Raw genomic sequence first — 17,950 nt, forward strand, 5'->3', positions numbered from 1 at the left:
GTGTTGAGATGGTTGTTAAAGTTTGATGATGAGAGGAAAGACGTGTTTCTCGTTCTGTGGGTTTAATTCATTTGTGTCAGCGACATCGAAAGGTGAACGGCATGGGATGGTGGCAACAAGGAACGAGTGACGGGATCAAATTGGCACGAACTGATGCAACATGAGTTTATTATCATTTATCCCACCAGCACTGTTTCAAAGGAGGGTATCAATCCGGCCTCCACTTTTATTCTCCATCTGTTGGGACATTATTGAGATCGATGACCTATGACGATGAGCAAGTGGTGACTGAACCACCACCGAGGTTGAGGCATTTAACGCATCACCGAGCCAGTCAGAAGCTATATATAGTGACTGAATAGCATCTCATCTGAACTGCCGACAACTTACAACCTCTCCGACGAACACCTCGAGATTATACAAAATCACCTATGAAAATGCCACTCTCGATTGATTCAACTATCAAACTCGCCAGTGGACACTCCATCCCTCAGTTGGGATATGGGGTCTATCAAGCTCGATCCAAGGAATGTGAGAATGGTGTGAAAGAAGCTATCAAAGCTGGTTATAGGCATAGTACGTCAGCTCGATATTCTGACACTTGTGTATAGCTGTAGCTGATTGGATTGGCTGGTATGTTTAGTCGATAGTGCCCAAGCGTATCACAACGAAGATGGTAAGGTTTGGCTGTGCACATACATACATATACAGCACCTCTACAAAGTCCTCTGTGGTCCTAAGTAAGACAGCTGATGTATCTCCTCAACTTATAGTCGTAGGAAGAGCAGTCCTTCAGACTGACATCCCTCGATCATCAATCTTCCTCACAACCAAATACATGCCTTCCCATACTGTCCATCCTTCTTCGTCGGTGTATGACATCCTGAAGAACTCGTTGAAGAAGATCGACAGAACAGGATCTGATCAACCGTATATCGATCTGATGTTGATTCACGCTCCGTTCGGTGGTCAGGAAGGTAGAAAGAATAATTGGGAGGCTTTGGTGAAAGCTCAGAAGGAAGGTTGGATAAGAGATATAGGAGTTAGTAATTTGTAAGTGATGGACAAAAACTTTCCTTTTAAACATATATGTATGTATACGTATATCTATGATTCAAGAAGTCACGATGTGCTGACATGTCTTGATGTGATAGCGGAGTAAATCATCTTCAATCCCTTCCATCACCTAAACCATCCATCAACCAAATCGAACTTCATCCATTCTGTCAACAACGTGAAATCGTCAAATACTGCGAAGAGAATGGAATAGCCGTACAAGCTTATTCACCATTAATAAGAGCCGATCCAAAACGATATGAGAATCCGGAATTGGTGGGATTGGCAAAGAAATATGAGAAGGAAGTAGCTCAAGTGTTGATCAGATGGAGTTTACAGAAAGGGTAAGTACAAAGTACGATTATGAACATTTCATCATACATCATATGAAGTTGAGGATCTCATCCTTGATTGACTTTTTGTTTTTCTCATGTTAGTTATATTCCCTTACCGAAATCCGTCACTCCCTCTCGGATCAAGTCCAACGCCGATGTATATGATTTCGAATTGACGGAAGAAGATATGAAAGCTTTAGACGGGTTAGACGAAGGTGCCAAAGGAGCATGTACTTGGAATCCAGTTGATCAGCCTTAGGAATGATATCTAGTATGCGGTATTTGAGAGGTTGATTGGTCAAGGGTTGGTCGTATTGTATTACTTCGTAAAATCTGACACATAAGAATGGGGAATCATCTCATTGCGGAAATGACTACTATCGGATGACGGAAAAGACTAGAAGATACACACATATTCATGGATGGAGATGATGCATATGATAGTCTACTTCTTACAGATGATTATGGTATTACAGATTAATCAATTATCCCACTATCTATCGATTTATCTGACTATATGAATGTCTATTCCTATTCCTATTCCTAAGTCCGACATAATCCCATAAGACTAACTGCACTGTACTGTTTATATTATATGATTATATGTTGTTACCATATTAAACTATATTACCCTTGAAAAGCATATCTTTCTCTCAACTTCTTTCCACACAAGAACATCTATCGGGCAAGTCGATTAGCTGACAATTGCAGTCATGGCATATCAAGCTCGATTGTGAATTATATACTCACAACAAAAGGGCATGGAACACCCAAAATGGCAACACAAGCCAAAAGAGTATTTCCCCAACCCCAATTCAATTTCACGAACATCTCCGTGGCGAATAGTGGTAAGATACAAGCTACAATCGATCGGGCCTATCAGAATGATATCATTGAATGTCAGTGTCAATGCAAATATAGATCAAAGGTCATTTGTGACTTACAGCTGTGGCTCCTGCGATGGCTGCTGCAGAGTATGGATGAAAGGCATCCACCAAACTGGATCAACGCAGGTCAAGTTGAGATGTATTAGCTTGGAATCTCGCGATACGCAATTGCAATCAAGAGGGGCAATCTGATGACTTCAAGACCTACAAATTCTGTATAGTATTGAAAGGTAAAACCAAACCTATTCCAATGAGATATTGTCCTATGATCGGTGCTATCCAATGTGTATGTGAATTTGCTGTCCATCCCTATATTATGGTAAACATGAAGTAGATAGAGCTTTAGCGTTTTGTGCTTCAGGTGAACATCTTATCTTGAGATGATTTGACATCATGTATCTCTCAAACTCACGTAGATGAACAATCCAATAGGCATAATTATCATTCCAGTCTGGGTGAGAACGAGCTACAAATTATTTGAAGCTAATCAGCTATATTCATACAGAGACAGCCAAAGCAATGAAATTGATTGACACCAGATTCCACTTGTGTATCGATGACTAGCTATGGATGCTGAGAATAAGGATACAAGCACTCACCCTATATTCAGGTTGACCTTTATCCCCATTCCGTTTAGATAGATATTTGTATATCCTATCTTGACAATTTGCAGCTACGATTGCGGCCGAGCAGAATCCGAGGCCTAACGATCAGTCAGATGGATATCAGTCATGGTTGCTCTTGATCTTTTCATCATCTCATCATTGGTGGTGAATTAGGTCTAGACGAAAGACTCACCTAATCCGAGATATGAAAGAGGCAGGGTACCTTGGGGCCAACCGTAAGAAAACAGATCATTCTGTGAGAAAGGTGGGCTACCGAATAACAGCGGTATAGTAGTCAAGAAGAGGTATATCAGACCTGTTGACATCAAATAAACCATCGTCAGCCGCCATTGCTATGTCCTATGTTAAGATATGGGATGGGATGGGATGGTTGTCAGAGACTTACCATACAAATAAGCATAATACATGGAAAATGCAAAAGCCACAGGATTGGTAAATAACAATCTAGGTGGTCTAGAGAACGCTTTACCATAGACTGATAACATTTCTGATTTAGATACCATCGCTGGCATCCATGATAAATCGGGTAACCAGTTTATCGGGTGGAAGCGATTTTCAGTGTGCGATGCTGATGAAGGATGGTGAATAGATTCATACACTAGGATCTTCTGGATGACACTGCAATGACAATAGGTCATGAGCGTTACTCGTCAACGCGCATTCTTGGAGAATGAATCAAGCTTTCCTGCCAGGTCAGACTCACGGAGCATAGGTCTCTCTCATCACTAGGATCAACAAGATAGTATTAAGTGTCGATAAGATGGTCATAAAATAATATGCCCATCTCCAACCGAAATACAATAACCAGTAGCCCAGCATGTTACCCAAGATCGGTCCAGACTATAATAGATAGTTCATGGCAACGAGTTAAGCAATGATCAGTCTATATAGAAAGGGGGATTCAACACATACCAACGGACCCAATGCATATATCGAGATTGGTTTACCTCTCTGAGACGGCTCATACATCTAGAGAGCAGTCGATAGAATCAGTACGATAAGAAGCTACTTTGACTCTTCCGTGTGAGGGCTGAGACAGACTTACATCTGCGCATGTAGCTACACCTAAGGAAGGCGGTACGGACGCGAATACACCGCAAAAGCTATACCGAGCAAATACGAATCCGATTGATCAGATAATTGGAGCTCGACGATATGACTTAGAAGGAGACTTACAATCGGAGTACAATCAAGGTTGCCATACTGGATTCAAGAGCAAAGAGAAAGTTTCAGTGAATTTATTAAACAACGTATCAGATGTCAACGATTGGAGATGATTGACTTAGAAAGCATCCACTCACTCATTCGAAAATCCGGTACCTAAGAAGAATATACAATAAGTTACCTGAGAAGAGGTGTAGGCGATTTGTCGACCGTACAATTCAGATATCGGAGCGAATATGAATGGGCCGGTACTATTCATTGAATGAACGGACAGAACGTAAGCGGCCTAGCTCTTTTGAAGTCATTTCGTCCCAGGATAATCCCAAGATAAATCCCTTAGGTTCCAACTCCAACTTTGACCTCACGAATTCCTTGTCGGTGATCAAAGATAGGTGACTCACCCCAATCCCAACACGTATGCACCAGGAATCAATACCCCTACTCTAAAACCCACTCCAAATTCATCTCTTACAGCGTGCATCCCTGGAATCCCAATCGAACTTCCCATTGTCGATATGAAACCCGTCAAAGCGAGAGTAATTGTGATTAACATTTTTCGTCGGCCAGTCCAATTTCGAGGATTGGCCGGGGAAGTGGGGTACGATGCTGTCACCCTTCGGGCTTCAACTGTAGATAGTGAGGTGGGCGTAGGACCAAGTTCGTTTTCTTTGTTAGGACCGGACCTTGATTCCGATTGTAAGGGATGTGGTTGAGTGGTGAGATCATCGAGAGGTCGTTCAGGTTGGACTTCCACCCCGGTCTCGGAATCATTACGATCTTGCTTCTCTCCATTTACTACACACTCTGGACCTGATATTTGATGTGACTGATCATCCTGAACTAGTTGACCCAGTTCAAGGTCAGGTCCCTCTTTCATTATTATCGCTGATCAATGATCTAGTTCGCTCGTCTGACCATCGATCCCGTACAAGTACGAAGGGCTTGTTTATACACAATTGGTAAGGTCGACGAGGGTTTTGGAACACCGTTGGATGAGAATAGGATACACACTATATACGGATCATGATGCTATGGTCGTTGTGAGTTGATCGACTCGATGAGAGTAGATGGATAATCCTGAATCTCGATTGCTTCACTGACATTAAGACCAACTTAGCAGATTGACTTATTTATATCTTCGTCTCGAGATGGACGGCCGCGGTTATTGACCTTGGCCAGGCACAGGGCGAGTTTGATCGGTCTTCACCGAGAAGAGAGGATGGTACTAAAAGGGGTGGACGGTATAAGTATAGGAGTAATCATAATCAGCACTAAGTTATTTTCCCACGGTGATGTTCCTCCTTAGGTATGATGGCATGGGATGATGTTTGCCGAATGGCAATGCGATGAAAAGAAAAACAAATGTCATCACGGCAAACCTTTGATCTTTCAAAACCAAAACACTCACTCATCTTCGCACAACTCACATCCTGTATACTTGTGTCACCATCCTCAGACTGTAACATACCCATCAACGCAGCTTATCGTACCCAGAGAACCTACACTCCCCAACAACTCTCGTTTTCCCGTGTCTTGTAACCCAAACCGAAAAATCGATTAATCCACTCTCGCCGCAATGTCGGTCCTCCCTTCCATCCCTCGAGCCTGCCGAGCATCCTCATCCCGACTACCTCTTCACCCACCTATGCGAACTACCTTCCTACCTGCTATCCATCCAATCTCATTCCGTAGCTTGTCGCTCTTACCTTCCAGATCACCGTCCTCCGTACCTTTCTTTCTACCCCACCTCGGACTTGGTGGAGCAAAACATCAAGCTCAATTGCCAGAGTATGGTAAAGGGGAAGGAAGACAGCCTGATGAGGAGGAAGAGGTCGATGATAGGGAATGGGATATGAGAGTAGGTAAGTCAATTTTTTCAACCATCGATCTTCCGAATGAAAGCCCAGATCATTCGCGGGAGCTTGTTTTTGTCATTTCTATCTGACTTATTGTCTTGATGTTGACTGACGAGTTGACCGATTCAGCTCGAGCCATGTTACATCTCCAAGAGACTCTTCCACTATTTTTTGACCCAGAAATGAATTCTACCAACATGTTCCCTCAGAATATATTCAGCAAGCATATGGTGCTGAAATTACCTGCACCGTTACCTCTCAAGGTAAGTGACTTTCGTTCTGTCAGTTTCCGTTTGCATGATTTGTGCTCGGAATGATTCATCTCAAGCTGACATCCTGTGTATAGATATCATCGTTATCTGCCTATTCAATGGCCTTCTCTTTGACCAGAAGTGGAATGCAAGGTGAATTTCCTCTACCCGCTATCTTTCATCTCATTTTCATTCAATGTTATCATTAATTCACGGCTATTTAATTTCTTGTACCGTGGACGTGGCACTAACATGTTGAGCTTTACACTAGCATTACACACAGATCTCCGATCCGACCTCGAACGAATGTCATTTTCGCCTTCACCATCCGACTTGGCTCAATCAGATCCTAAATCCGCGTTGCTATTAGCGAAGAAACCTGTACCGTCCCATCGACAGAAACAGATCAGAGTACAGGTCGCTGTATATGGTACATTGAGATTACCGCCTCATAAGGTGAGTGGTGTTCCAACTCAATCAGAACCTCCTCTGATATCGCCTGCGTGGGTGATGGCTGATGCATTGCTTCGTATTTGCAGGAAGCGAAATGGCATACTTCTTCGTTATACACTTTCTCCCCTTATTCTGGCCTCATAACTTCCCATGAAGTAGAAACCATCCGACCATTACCCGGAGAAGGTGTAGCCGAATGGTTGATGTCCAGACTACTTGGCTGGACTTCAAGACAATCAGTCAATGAAGGTGCTGTACCATGTCCTCGGACTGTAGCTCTACCTACGAGGAATGAGATGGAGAGGTTCAAGAGGGGGCCGAATGGCGATCGATCAAGGGATCAATAAATTGTATTATCAATCTCATTATGATGTGATTTGTCCCATCTTAAGGAATGCGCTACGCAATGCTGAAATTACGACGTCCGAACTTTCGTGTGTTGGGTTTCAATTGAGTGATCAGTTGATCCAGGGATCTGTATGGCATGCAATCAGCTGGGAGAAGAATGTTCTTGCTATGTGCCTTGGATGGGTGCCACATGATGATGACTAATCAAGCCGACTGGGTGAGACCATAAGACCATGTCATAACAAGTGAGAAGAGTGAATACATACTACATACCACAACACTCACTCACCTTGCTTGATCGTTGCATCGCGTGGACTGTACCTGTAACTCTAATTAGTACGTGCCAGCTCTTGAAGCTCAGGTCCAACTTGACAAGGGACGATCTGAGAGTGAACGAGAAGGATTGATAACGGACCGGGGGATGACTTTACCGCCACTCGACATCTTAACATTCCACAAAATTACATTTCGCATTTTGATTAAACGATAAAACCTCTATTCTCCCTTTTACATTGCAAACATCCTATCCTCATCTCACCTTTACATTCAAGACTTTTCCACTAAATCCTCAAGCATAGTCGAATATCCGATCAGAACGAATACACCTCTTGGCTCGAGATCCGAATCATCACGAATAAACATACCAATTGATCAAATTGAATGGATTCAGTAATTTAGCTTTGGTTTCACCTAGCCTCAGACCCACTCAAATCATCATTTCGATCAGCATCATCAGCATCGTCATATCTCCAGATACATCTCAACCAAGAATTCACTAGTTGAACCTAAATTTAATTACTGTATCATCTCTTGTTTACCTCATCGGTCGATCTTCGAAAAAGCGCAGAAGCAAAAAAAAAAAATACAAAAAAAAAAGAAACCGAAACAGAGTCTTTAATTGCAAAACAAGCGAAGATACACCACAAATCTTCCAATTCAGCTTCATACAAATTTCGTATACTACATTCCCAACTATACGATAAAGCATTCGGCTATCGTGTGGAGAGGTATTCAGAAGGATTTTGTAAGATGCCGGGTCCGAGTAAGGAAAGAGATGATTTCGAGGTGAGTTTGCATCTTCAGCCTTAAAACGAAGGTGGATGGAAATGGATGTAAGGACTTTCCAATCACACATTGTCTTTGGCTGTCTATAATCCTCATTACCTCGGGACATAATTACTGATCCAGTTCTGAACCATCATTTCTTCACATACTACACACAATGGTCATATTCCGATGACGTATACAACACCACCTATCTGTATGAACGTAGATGGAAGACAGTGGAGGTGATGATGATGGTCATGACGATCATGATAATCCTGGTGAAGGAGGCAAAGGCTCTTCGTGAGTTACGAGTGTCTTTGGCTAATCGTGCTGGATATTGAATATTGAATACATATCGAATTTTTAATAGCTCAAGTCAGGTGAGAAAAGCTCAGAATAGGATAGCTCAGAGAGAGTTCAGGTTGCGTAAGCAGGTGAGTCGATGTCTGCTTCTCGCTCGCATATTTGAGGCTCTAGCAAAGGGATGGATCACTGATGTGGATTTTGATTGTTCAGCAATATGTAAGTTACCATACCCTTCCAACTTTCGTAGAGCACTATCGAGACCATAAACGGCTGTCTGACGTTCTGTAATGTGGTTATCAACAGATACGGGATCTAGAAGCTAGGGTGGAAGTGTTGTCAGGTGATAAAGAAGAACGTATAGAACTCATGACGTTGTTGGTAAGAAACCTGTTGAAGGAGAATAAGGATTTGAGAAATATGGTGAAGAATATGGCTGGGTTTATCGGTGAAGGTAAGTATCGAAATTTCTTATTTCTTCTCTCTTCCCTTACTCCGATTGTCGTTGGTACATCGTACACATTCTTGTGAGCGAGCTTGGAGCTGATACTAAGCTAAAACATAACAGGCCTCGGATCATGTCTACCTCGACTAGGACTATCAGCCGACGGACTAGATGCCATTCTCACACGTTCCGACACAGACACGGCGTACGAGGCATTTGTAAATCTCAAAGCATCCAAGGAGCAGCTGGCCGCTCATCCAGGAATGAAATACGGCGCGACGCGTAGAAGGGCAAGTACGACCAAGAGGAAACGTGATGATGAAAGCAGTCCTACTGTTGAGAAAGAGAAAGAGAAAGATAAGGGGAAAGGAAGAGCGACGAGTGAGAATATTACGGGTGCCAAATCAAGGCATGGAAGTGCTACAGGTACACCGACTCCCTTAATCCCAACTATATCCAACGAACCTACTTTTCCTGCCAACTTCTATAGTTTCAATCAACCTGAAGATGAAAATTATCATTACCTGTTTCCGGATCTGGATACGTTGTTAGCGGAAAACGATCCTGCGGGATATAATGCACCGCCGAATCTGCGACCTAGACCACCTCCGCTTCCAGATGATAGAGAGAGGTTCGATCCCAGATCATTCCCCAGCGGTGGGCCCAACACTGGCAGTGGAAAGGGGAATGGAGATGGTCCATTGGTGGGGGAGACTCGAGAACATGGATACGCTCATCATATCATGCCTACTGGGCTAGGAGGTGGTGGATCACCCAAAGCGGTTTATAACAATAATGGTTCATCCTCCAATCAAAATCAAAGTCAATGTGTCGGTGTAGGCAATTCCGGTACCGCCATTGGATCATCTTCAAGTGGATATCTCGGATTTGGTCCAACACCACCTACGATGCTTTCGAACACTGGTGAATTTGGTATTCCATTATCTAGCGGTAGTGGACCTTCAAGTGGAATTATGAACCTACCTTCTTCTTCTTCAGCGTCGTCAAGTGACATAGGTAGAAGTGCCGAAAATCCAATCAGTTCCTTAGCTGGACCTAGACCGGCACCAAGTGGGATTGGTTCACAGGGGAATTACGCCAGAGGACATCCATCGGTTTTATCTTCGGACTTATCACATACTGGACCAGAAAACCCCCAAACTTTAAGAGAAGCTGTGACGGCCATTACCAATGCTGATAACCCACTTGAAGGACCTGGTGTCACTGCTGCTGAACTTGCCGAAAGGAGGAGACAGCAGGATCAGTTGATGAGGATTATAGAAGAGGGTGATCCCGCGGATAGGAAGATGGAGACTATGCAGGTGAGTCAATACGTAACCATATGGAATACGAAATATGCACCGGTGATCCTGATGAATGTTTTGATACGTTATCGTCTAGTTGATCACCTATCATCTAAACAAGTAAGTTGCGTTTATATAAAAATTGGTGCCGTTGGACAGGATCGACGAACTGATAATGAATCTGACGTTACAGCTTCAGGATGAATCATGAATATCATTTACCACCCTCACTCCGACCGACGGTGGTACAGCGGACTATACCTCATGAACATGCTATAGACGGGATCATATTTCCCTCGATCAGGGATAGGATGATCTTGTTGAGAGGTGAGTCAACCCTCTAAGCAACATCATGCGATCTCGTTATTTAAAGTGCTTCTGCTGACAATCTGACATGGCATATAGGGAGATATGACCTAGTCGAAGTGTTCCGTGCGATGTTATCAGAGGTCAGTGCAATTCGATGACTGAACTATATGGTCTTTACCAAAAAGTGAACAAACGCTGTTTTTGCTGATCTCGTGATATTTGTCACAGTTGGAATTGCACGGTGACGATGTACTGGATCATAATAATTACGAGATATCAGAGAGATTCATCGATAATTATAGGTGCGTTATCTTATTTTTCGCAAAAACAGATAACAGAAATATTCTCAAGGATGAAAGCTCACACTGATACTTCCTGTTGTAGCATATTGATCGACGATATAGTCATTAATATATCTAACAAATGGCGAGCCCAGAGAGGTGCACCTTTATTGAGTATGCCTGATAAAGAAACGACCAATAGACAGGGAGCGGGAAATAGGATACATGCCGAACGTCCAGAAGCGTTTGGTAGGCAGTAGCCAGGTACAATGAGCAACTTGATTGATCAAGACGATATGCTTCAGAGCGAATGGGGATAGAGAGGATTTGATCAGGAAATGGGGTGTCAACCGTTGAAGATGTGATGCAGGAGGAAGAGGCTGAAAACAAAGCATTCCATCATGTCTCACAATGTAACTCGCTTCATATACTTTGTATAACTGCAGTAGCACCAATCCATATATAGAAACTCATGTATGCTGTGAATTAGCTCAGATGAACCATGGTACTCAGTAGTCTGGTTCAAGTTAGGCAGAGACGAGACAAGATTGAAGGTCAAAAGCCCATCTTCGTCATCACACGTTATCCCTTAACCAATACTCAGTTCAGCCCGGGATTGAGAATGATACCACCTCAATATCGATCACTAGTCAGTCAGCAAATGCTGCACATCTGAGCAGAAACTACAGTCGACAACCTTTTCAATACATGTTTAATGGCATGGGAGAACGAAGATCTTCTATATCTGTTTAGTAAGAAAGCTACAACTCGTCATTTTACTGAGAGTGATAAATGTAGGGTTAGCAACCATGACAGTCTGTCTAACCAGGTAGTGGTCAACTCACAGTGTAGAATTTTCTGTTCTCGTTTACACCGAAGAGATCGTGTCTGAGCTCAGGGAGCATCTAGCAATGAGGAAGAAAGGAGTTAGCGAATATGGTGCGGTACGTACAATGCCCATGAAGCGAGAGGCATGAGCTCATAGGTGGTAATTCAAAACCACGACCCAGCCATCCATACCAACATAGAAAAGAAGGCGATGGGGTCAGGATGAGATACGGGTCCAGCTCACCTTCTCTTCCAAAATCTTCAACCTCTCTTCCAGAGTATTATCAACCTTGATCTTACCGTTCATTGAACTTCCAATCACACCTCCCGAACTATTATCGTTCAACCCTTTCTCAAAGGTGATCTTGGTCTCTCGACCTGACATCTCCTTGTATCGCTTCAATGCGCTGTTGGAGGTTTTCTTGATTAGGTCTTCGTCCTTGGGTCGATGGGTGATGGTGATAGTGGGAGAGAGAAGTTTGAGGAGGACCTGTGGGTTGGACGGCATGTTAGTGTGAGTTGTATGATGAGGTGTGTAACAGATTGGGAGAATTGTTGAATTTGCAAAAATCGATGCATGATTCTGAACGATAATGGTGATAATCAAGAGGAGGAGAGGAAAAAGACGCAGCGAAGAGAGAGGGTAACAATCCGTTGATTGATCAAATGTGCACACTCACCTCCAAAATCAGATTCTCCACAGCTTGCTTGTACTTATCACCTTCACTCAGATCCTTGACCTGTTTATTGGCTTCTTCAAAGATAGATTCCAAATGATCGTTTCTTGATCTGAGGACCTTGATACGAGAATTGTTGATAGCTGTAGATTGAGAGATCTTCCATCCTACTTCAGCTTGTTTCTTCTTTTTCTCATATTGAGAATCGATAGCTAATGATTCTTGTCTGACTATCTTGGCCTAATAAGTGGACCAATCCAACATCAGCACATATCCTTCATATGAGGGAGGTCTAACCTGACTTACCTTTTCGATAGCGAATTCTTCATCGGCTTTCACTTGGATCTCCCTCGCTTTCTCCCTTGCCTCTTGGGAGATGAATGCGACCTATCCACGAGACGAACCGAGTCAGTGATCTGTGCATCATCGTCCCCGCCCCTCATCTCAAGCCAGTACTGCCATGACTTGTTGGTATACATAGCGCTATTCAACGCATCAAGGGCAAGTCGAGGATAAAGGGAAGTCGTATCTTCCATTCTTGGCTCAGACCCAAACCTCCAACTCACCATCTTGTTCATCTCCGTTTGGATCTCGCTATCGTCCAAAGCACCTGTTCGCGACATGTTGGGCGGTATTCTAGATGCGTATCGAGGATATGTAGGTGATGGAGAGTTGAAAACGTATTGATAGCCTGTTCGATATCTATCTGTCTTGAATGAATAGAGGGATCAAGGAGGTTGATTGTATGATGTGATGTGATGATGCATAGAGTAGTTACCGTGCGCCGTCCGCCGGATCTCATGGTGTCTTTAATTTGTTTACGTTCCCCATTTGAGTGCGACCACTATCATGCTGTACCTACATAGTGAGTGTGGCACTCACTGCCGGTGCATTGACATAAGGCTCGTTGGCATCGTATTGTTGAGCCTTCTCACATTTACAAGGCTCTTCAGATTGGCATCATCCCGCCCCGACATCCCTCCTCCCTTCCCCCTCCCTCCGACGATCGTTTATCCCTGTCCTCGCCTCTCCTGTCCTGTCCTCTCCTCGCCTCGCCGCCCCCGACTCTTACTTTCTCTCTCCTGGCCTTCCGTTTCTCCGTGCCTTCCTCTCTTCTCCTCTTCTTCTGTCCTCTTCTTCCCCTTCTCTCTTCTCGTCTCCTCCCACCTCTCCCATCCCTCTCTCTCACCTTATGCTTCTCCTATCACTGGGGAGTGTACCAATCTGAGAAATCATACCCAATATTGTACCATATACATCAAGATCTGTATTATAAGATAATATCATGCAAGAAATACAATATGCAAACAAGCACTATATGTGATAATCATGTCAATCGATTCAGTCGACTGGAAACGGAAAATCCAGCTCGAGGTATCGTCCCTGCAGCTTTACCTGTTATAGGTTTCATCGGACTGAGACCAAGTGGTATCACGCCATCCCCGCTCTGCGAGGACAAATTGTCAATGATCAATCAGCATGGGATCTTTTCCTTGAATGGCAGATGAACTTACACCCAATATTGGATCCCACTCAAAAGCCGATTTCACCCCGCCCAGCAACCTCTTTTTCTTCTTTGGCACAACAGCAGCAGGCGCGCTCGTGGTCATCTCAGGCTCTGGTCCGGGTTCGGATTCAGGCGCAGGTACATCAATCACTTTCGCGTTCTTCGCTGCAGAAGTTTTGCTCTTGGTTGTTGGCTGATTGTCGATATCTGAAGTTTCCAGTGGTACTTTCTTTGATTTGGCAGGTGATTTAGCGCGTTTGGAAGCAGGCTTGGATTTCGATACGACTGTCTCTGATTCTGACTCTGACGCCGAGGGTGAAGGTATGGGAGCTGGGGTAGGTTTTGTCTTGGGTTTCGTCTGACGACCAGGCTGAGAGAAATGAATGATTGAGGTCAAGTCAAAGTCACGAGTTTACGATGCTACACATGTACACAGGCACACTTACCGATTCAGCTTTCTTCGTCTTTTTCTTGGGCATTACTTCCTCATCCGAAGACCCATCTTGAACAGGACTTGCCTAAGTATTCAATCCAATACATCAGTAACCCTCTCGAAGTGAGATCATACCGACGAAAAGAGCGGTGAAGTGAACGTACCTTTCTAACTCTCTCCTTCTCCTTTACTTTCTTTGGACTACTCATATTTTTGTCTTTCACCTTACTCCTCAAAACCTGCAATTCCTCTTCCACAGCCACCAACCTATCTCTCTCCTCATTTGCCTCTTTCAACCTCATCTTCAAAGTTTTCTCCCTCTCTTTACTAGACCTCTTGAATTCTTCGAACTCCTCTAGCTCCTCCTCTTTCTTTGATAAATCGCTTTTTAGGCTTCTTATCTGAGTCATGTATTCCTTCTTTGACTTTTCCATACTTCCATTCTTCGATTTCTCATCTTTCAGCCAACTTTCCAATTCACTCTTGGCTTCCTTTTCACGATCTCTCAAGGTCTTCACTTTAGTCTCCAGTAGTTCGATCTTATTTTCCAAAGAAGCGACAGTGGATTTAGCGGAGGATAATTCCTTTTGTGTTGAAAGTAGCTCTTTGGTGGTATTTGAGCTGTTTTGGGAAGTGGTCGTTTGAAGTTGATTGAGGAAGGCTGACGTCTTTGATAGTTTATGCTAATTTTAGTTCCGTAGTATATGAGCTTGATTATATCCGTATGTCATACTACGGCTGCTGTGTAGCTCACCTCGAGTTTGGATATCAGAAGATCCTTCTCTTTCAGCTCAGCTAATAAATCATCCTCTTTCGCCTGGAACAACGATATTTTATGATCTCGCATGACTATTCACAGGTACTTCCGTCAGTGGAGAATCCACAATCCGATCGAGAAGATGTTCGTTCACTCACTTCTAGCTTTCTCAGCGTTGACTAGCCTCTGTTCCAGTTCAACCACCTGCATCTGTTCTTGTGCCAGGGCTAGAAGGGCTTTCTGCTGCTGAACCATCGAGTGCAGATGCAGCTCATCCCTCATCCCTTCTCCTTCAGCTTTACATCTCCACTTCCTTCTGAGCGGCCTTCAACTTCGCTCTCAGTTCATTCACCTCTTCAGTCTTCTCCACGACGGTCGTGGAGTGTAAACTCTTTTCGGCTTGTATCTTTCTCTAATACAACAAAACAAACACAAATTAGTCGACCATCTTTCAATTTCATATAGCTCCATATGAAGGGACGTGACTCACTTCTAGTCCTTGATTCTTCCTTACCAGCTCGCTGACTTGCGTCTGCAAATGATTGATCCTCGCTTTGGTAGGGCCAGGCGTCTCGGCGTTCTGCTGAAACATCAGGCTGGGTGGTAATTTCGGTGGTGTTCTGTACATCTTGTTTTGTCGTATGATCACTCCACCCAGCGGTCGATCAATCGTTCAAGAAAACGTCAAGATAACTGTGATTTGTATGAAGATATGTATGATCTGTGGTCGATGATGACAATGTTGACAATGATGATGAGCAAATGCCGATTTGTTGTTTTGTTTACATTTGTTGCATAACAAAACTCAATCGCGTGCAGGGTGGCAAATTACGTAAAACATGCAGGATCAGTATGCTCAATGGTGGTACAGACATACAACACCATGCAAACATCGTAGACGGATATCTATATACTATCTATGATCATGCACTCGTATTGATCCTCTCTTCCATCTCAGCGACTCTCAGTTCCAATTCCATCTCCTCAGTGACTTCCACCAGTAACCCTTGTTCCCATCTACCCCACACGAAACCGGTATACAAGAAGGTCGCCGTCGACGCACCTAGCAACCCACCTACGAGGGTGAAGATAGGTTGTATCCATGATTTAGGCTGCCATGCTGAGCCTATTGTCAGAGCTACCAGAGCTATTAACGATCCGAGACATATTTTTAGGTGGAAGTTTGACGTCCTACTTGATATTCTCGTATACAACCTCAAAACGTCTAATGCTGATCTGACAGTATTGCTCTTGGCTGTTATAGCAGCTGTTGAAGAAGTCGATGTGCGCGGTGAAGAAGGGGCATAGTTGATATTGGGCGATTCAGGTGAAGGGTGCGCGAACGTTGTGGTTGTAGGATTTATCTGTTCAGGCTCGGTAATTAGGGGGACCAAAGGGGTAAATGAATTATCGGAAGATGAAGTCGATGTGGTCTGTTGCTGATTCTGCTGTTTTTGTTGGGGGTGTTGGGAAGGTGGATCTTCTATAGTGAACGTAGAGAATAACGCGAAATGATCTGAATAAGAGAATGATTGACCAGGTACCAAATCTGTTAAGATCACTTCCGAATTGATACATTTCAATTTCGGTGCTTTTGCGATTGACGATGTGATGGGTTTTCCAACTTCCATATGACCTTTTCCTGTAAAATCACCTAATTCAACTTGGTCCGCACCTCCAGCTCCATTCCCCTTATTAGATTCACTTTCATTCTCCTCATCCCTATACCCCCAGACAAGTGGTCTTCGTCTAGCTATAGCCGGCTGTCTAAAGAAGATATAATCCAACCTCTTGCCTCCTTTCTCCAAAACGTTGCCAGGTATAGGTTTACCAGCTGAATATGTATTCAGGGGTGAGTCGCAAGTCATACCATACGATTTCAGTGCTTCTTCGGGTGTAGGTTGAGGTGATAAATCCATATTGGCAGTTTTCGTTACTGATTCGAAGGAATCGGTCAAATTTCCGTGATTTTTTAACATGGCGATAGGGATTGACCATGGCTGGGAATTGAAGTCGCCCATCTGTACATTTTTGCACGAAGAGATCAATACCACCAGTCTTACGGCAAGAAGTGGGATGACGTAGGATGTATGTACTTACCGCCAATATATACCTTCCTTTTGCAGCCCCATTCTTAATCGCATTAGCCAATTGCCATGACTGAGCTATCCTATGTGCTTGTCTGGTATCTGGCGGATGTTCTCCTGCAGCGTGCATCTGATAAAGCATAGGAGATTAGATCAGCTTGTTTCTTCGCAACTGATTACTAGCATTGTTGGAGATGGCTATTAATCGGACTCACATGGGTATTCCATATCTCAACTTCTCCCAGTATAGGATGTATGATCACTATGTTTGCAGCAGCTTTCTTGACGAAGAAATCACCAGCGAAGGCCTGTGCAGGCGAGCCGGAGAGGGAGTATGGTAATGCCTGAGCTGAGATGAGGGGGAATCGAGTGAAGATGGCTAAGCCCGAACCGAGGGCACCGCTAAGGCGATCAGGTATATATATATCAATCCTCTTGCTCTTATAGCCTTGGACCATTTCGAAGAGTAAGAGGGGTTTGGGTAGTAGGGAGTAGAAAGGTATGACTCACGTATGAAAGAATCTTGAGAACGGTAAGTTCCTCCTAACCTTCTCTCTGACAATTTCAAAATCCTTATATACCCATAATTCCTGTAAACACACTATATCGTAATTTGACGATGACAGATACTCGGCAATTGCTTTGATCCTGACCTGTCGATCTTTAGATACTATCGCCAGTCCCCTGTGGCCAATAACAGATCAGTCCTTGATCTCGAACCAGTGCGAGGACGGGAAGGAGGTCGATTGAAGACTCACCAAACGTTGAATGATAGTACATTCAGTGTACGATCCGGATGATCAGGGAGGTGATTCGGTAGGCTCATCTCGCGGACTAGGTCGGGAGCAGCTCTGTCTTCCTATCTGTGACTGAACTGGCCAGTATGTTATGCTGAGATCAACAGGATGAGAGATCAAATACTGTATCATTGATCATCTCTCGAGGATTATCGGTTGAGTGACGTAGTTCAGAATGCATTACGTAATGTCACGCGCG

The 17,950-nt window shown here is 43.8% G+C and overlaps 8 protein-coding genes across 8 annotated transcripts; 3 read left to right on the forward strand and 5 right to left on the reverse strand.

Moving 5' to 3' along the window:
* Positions 1-437: 437 nt before the first annotated feature.
* Positions 438-1,650, forward strand: V865_003931 (uncharacterized protein; the record flags this gene model as incomplete). Its single annotated transcript, XM_066227718.1, has 5 exons — positions 438-576; positions 644-676; positions 774-1,053; positions 1,155-1,400; positions 1,494-1,650. The coding sequence occupies 5 exons, from the start codon at positions 438-440 to the stop codon at positions 1,648-1,650; spliced, it is 855 nt and encodes a 284-aa protein (XP_066083815.1).
* A 368-nt stretch (positions 1,651-2,018) lies between these two features.
* V865_003932 (uncharacterized protein) lies at positions 2,019-4,945 on the reverse strand (the record flags this gene model as incomplete). Its single annotated transcript, XM_066227719.1, has 14 exons — positions 2,019-2,069; positions 2,142-2,267; positions 2,336-2,390; positions 2,487-2,587; positions 2,691-2,744; positions 2,878-2,981; positions 3,077-3,199; positions 3,290-3,522; positions 3,608-3,744; positions 3,817-3,873; positions 3,950-4,007; positions 4,081-4,107; positions 4,206-4,319; positions 4,470-4,945. The coding sequence occupies 14 exons, from the start codon at positions 4,943-4,945 to the stop codon at positions 2,019-2,021; spliced, it is 1,716 nt and encodes a 571-aa protein (XP_066083816.1).
* Positions 4,946-5,644: 699 nt separating this feature from the next.
* On the forward strand, positions 5,645-6,975 carry V865_003933 (uncharacterized protein; the record flags this gene model as incomplete). The annotated part of the gene is made up of 5 exons (XM_066227720.1): positions 5,645-5,930; positions 6,054-6,187; positions 6,271-6,328; positions 6,447-6,631; positions 6,715-6,975. The coding sequence occupies 5 exons, from the start codon at positions 5,645-5,647 to the stop codon at positions 6,973-6,975; spliced, it is 924 nt and encodes a 307-aa protein (XP_066083817.1).
* Positions 6,976-8,249: 1,274 nt separating this feature from the next.
* V865_003934 (uncharacterized protein) lies at positions 8,250-10,925 on the forward strand (the record flags this gene model as incomplete). The annotated part of the gene is made up of 10 exons (XM_066227721.1): positions 8,250-8,323; positions 8,394-8,457; positions 8,540-8,545; positions 8,633-8,780; positions 8,895-10,093; positions 10,173-10,195; positions 10,269-10,402; positions 10,481-10,524; positions 10,613-10,686; positions 10,769-10,925. The coding sequence occupies 10 exons, from the start codon at positions 8,250-8,252 to the stop codon at positions 10,923-10,925; spliced, it is 1,923 nt and encodes a 640-aa protein (XP_066083818.1).
* A 576-nt stretch (positions 10,926-11,501) lies between these two features.
* V865_003935 (uncharacterized protein) lies at positions 11,502-12,793 on the reverse strand (the record flags this gene model as incomplete). The annotated part of the gene is made up of 5 exons (XM_066227722.1): positions 11,502-11,570; positions 11,738-11,983; positions 12,174-12,410; positions 12,477-12,557; positions 12,737-12,793. The coding sequence occupies 5 exons, from the start codon at positions 12,791-12,793 to the stop codon at positions 11,502-11,504; spliced, it is 690 nt and encodes a 229-aa protein (XP_066083819.1).
* Positions 12,794-13,497: 704 nt separating this feature from the next.
* Positions 13,498-15,122, reverse strand: V865_003936 (uncharacterized protein; the record flags this gene model as incomplete). Its single annotated transcript, XM_066227723.1, has 6 exons — positions 13,498-13,617; positions 13,685-14,047; positions 14,124-14,195; positions 14,275-14,793; positions 14,865-14,959; positions 15,026-15,122. The coding sequence occupies 6 exons, from the start codon at positions 15,120-15,122 to the stop codon at positions 13,498-13,500; spliced, it is 1,266 nt and encodes a 421-aa protein (XP_066083820.1).
* Positions 15,123-15,165: 43 nt separating this feature from the next.
* V865_003937 (uncharacterized protein) lies at positions 15,166-15,495 on the reverse strand (the record flags this gene model as incomplete). Its single annotated transcript, XM_066227724.1, has 2 exons — positions 15,166-15,279; positions 15,358-15,495. 2 exons carry the CDS (start codon positions 15,493-15,495, stop codon positions 15,166-15,168), a joined length of 252 nt encoding a protein of 83 aa, XP_066083821.1.
* Positions 15,496-15,790: 295 nt separating this feature from the next.
* Positions 15,791-17,780, reverse strand: V865_003938 (uncharacterized protein; the record flags this gene model as incomplete). The annotated part of the gene is made up of 5 exons (XM_066227725.1): positions 15,791-16,888; positions 16,968-17,084; positions 17,170-17,356; positions 17,465-17,638; positions 17,713-17,780. 5 exons carry the CDS (start codon positions 17,778-17,780, stop codon positions 15,791-15,793), a joined length of 1,644 nt encoding a protein of 547 aa, XP_066083822.1.
* Positions 17,781-17,950: the final 170 nt, after the last annotated feature.

Source organism: Kwoniella europaea, chromosome 1 (genome assembly GCF_036810445.1).
Source record: "Kwoniella europaea PYCC6329 chromosome 1, complete sequence".
In the NCBI taxonomy this organism is placed as follows: domain Eukaryota; kingdom Fungi; phylum Basidiomycota; class Tremellomycetes; order Tremellales; family Cryptococcaceae; genus Kwoniella; species Kwoniella europaea.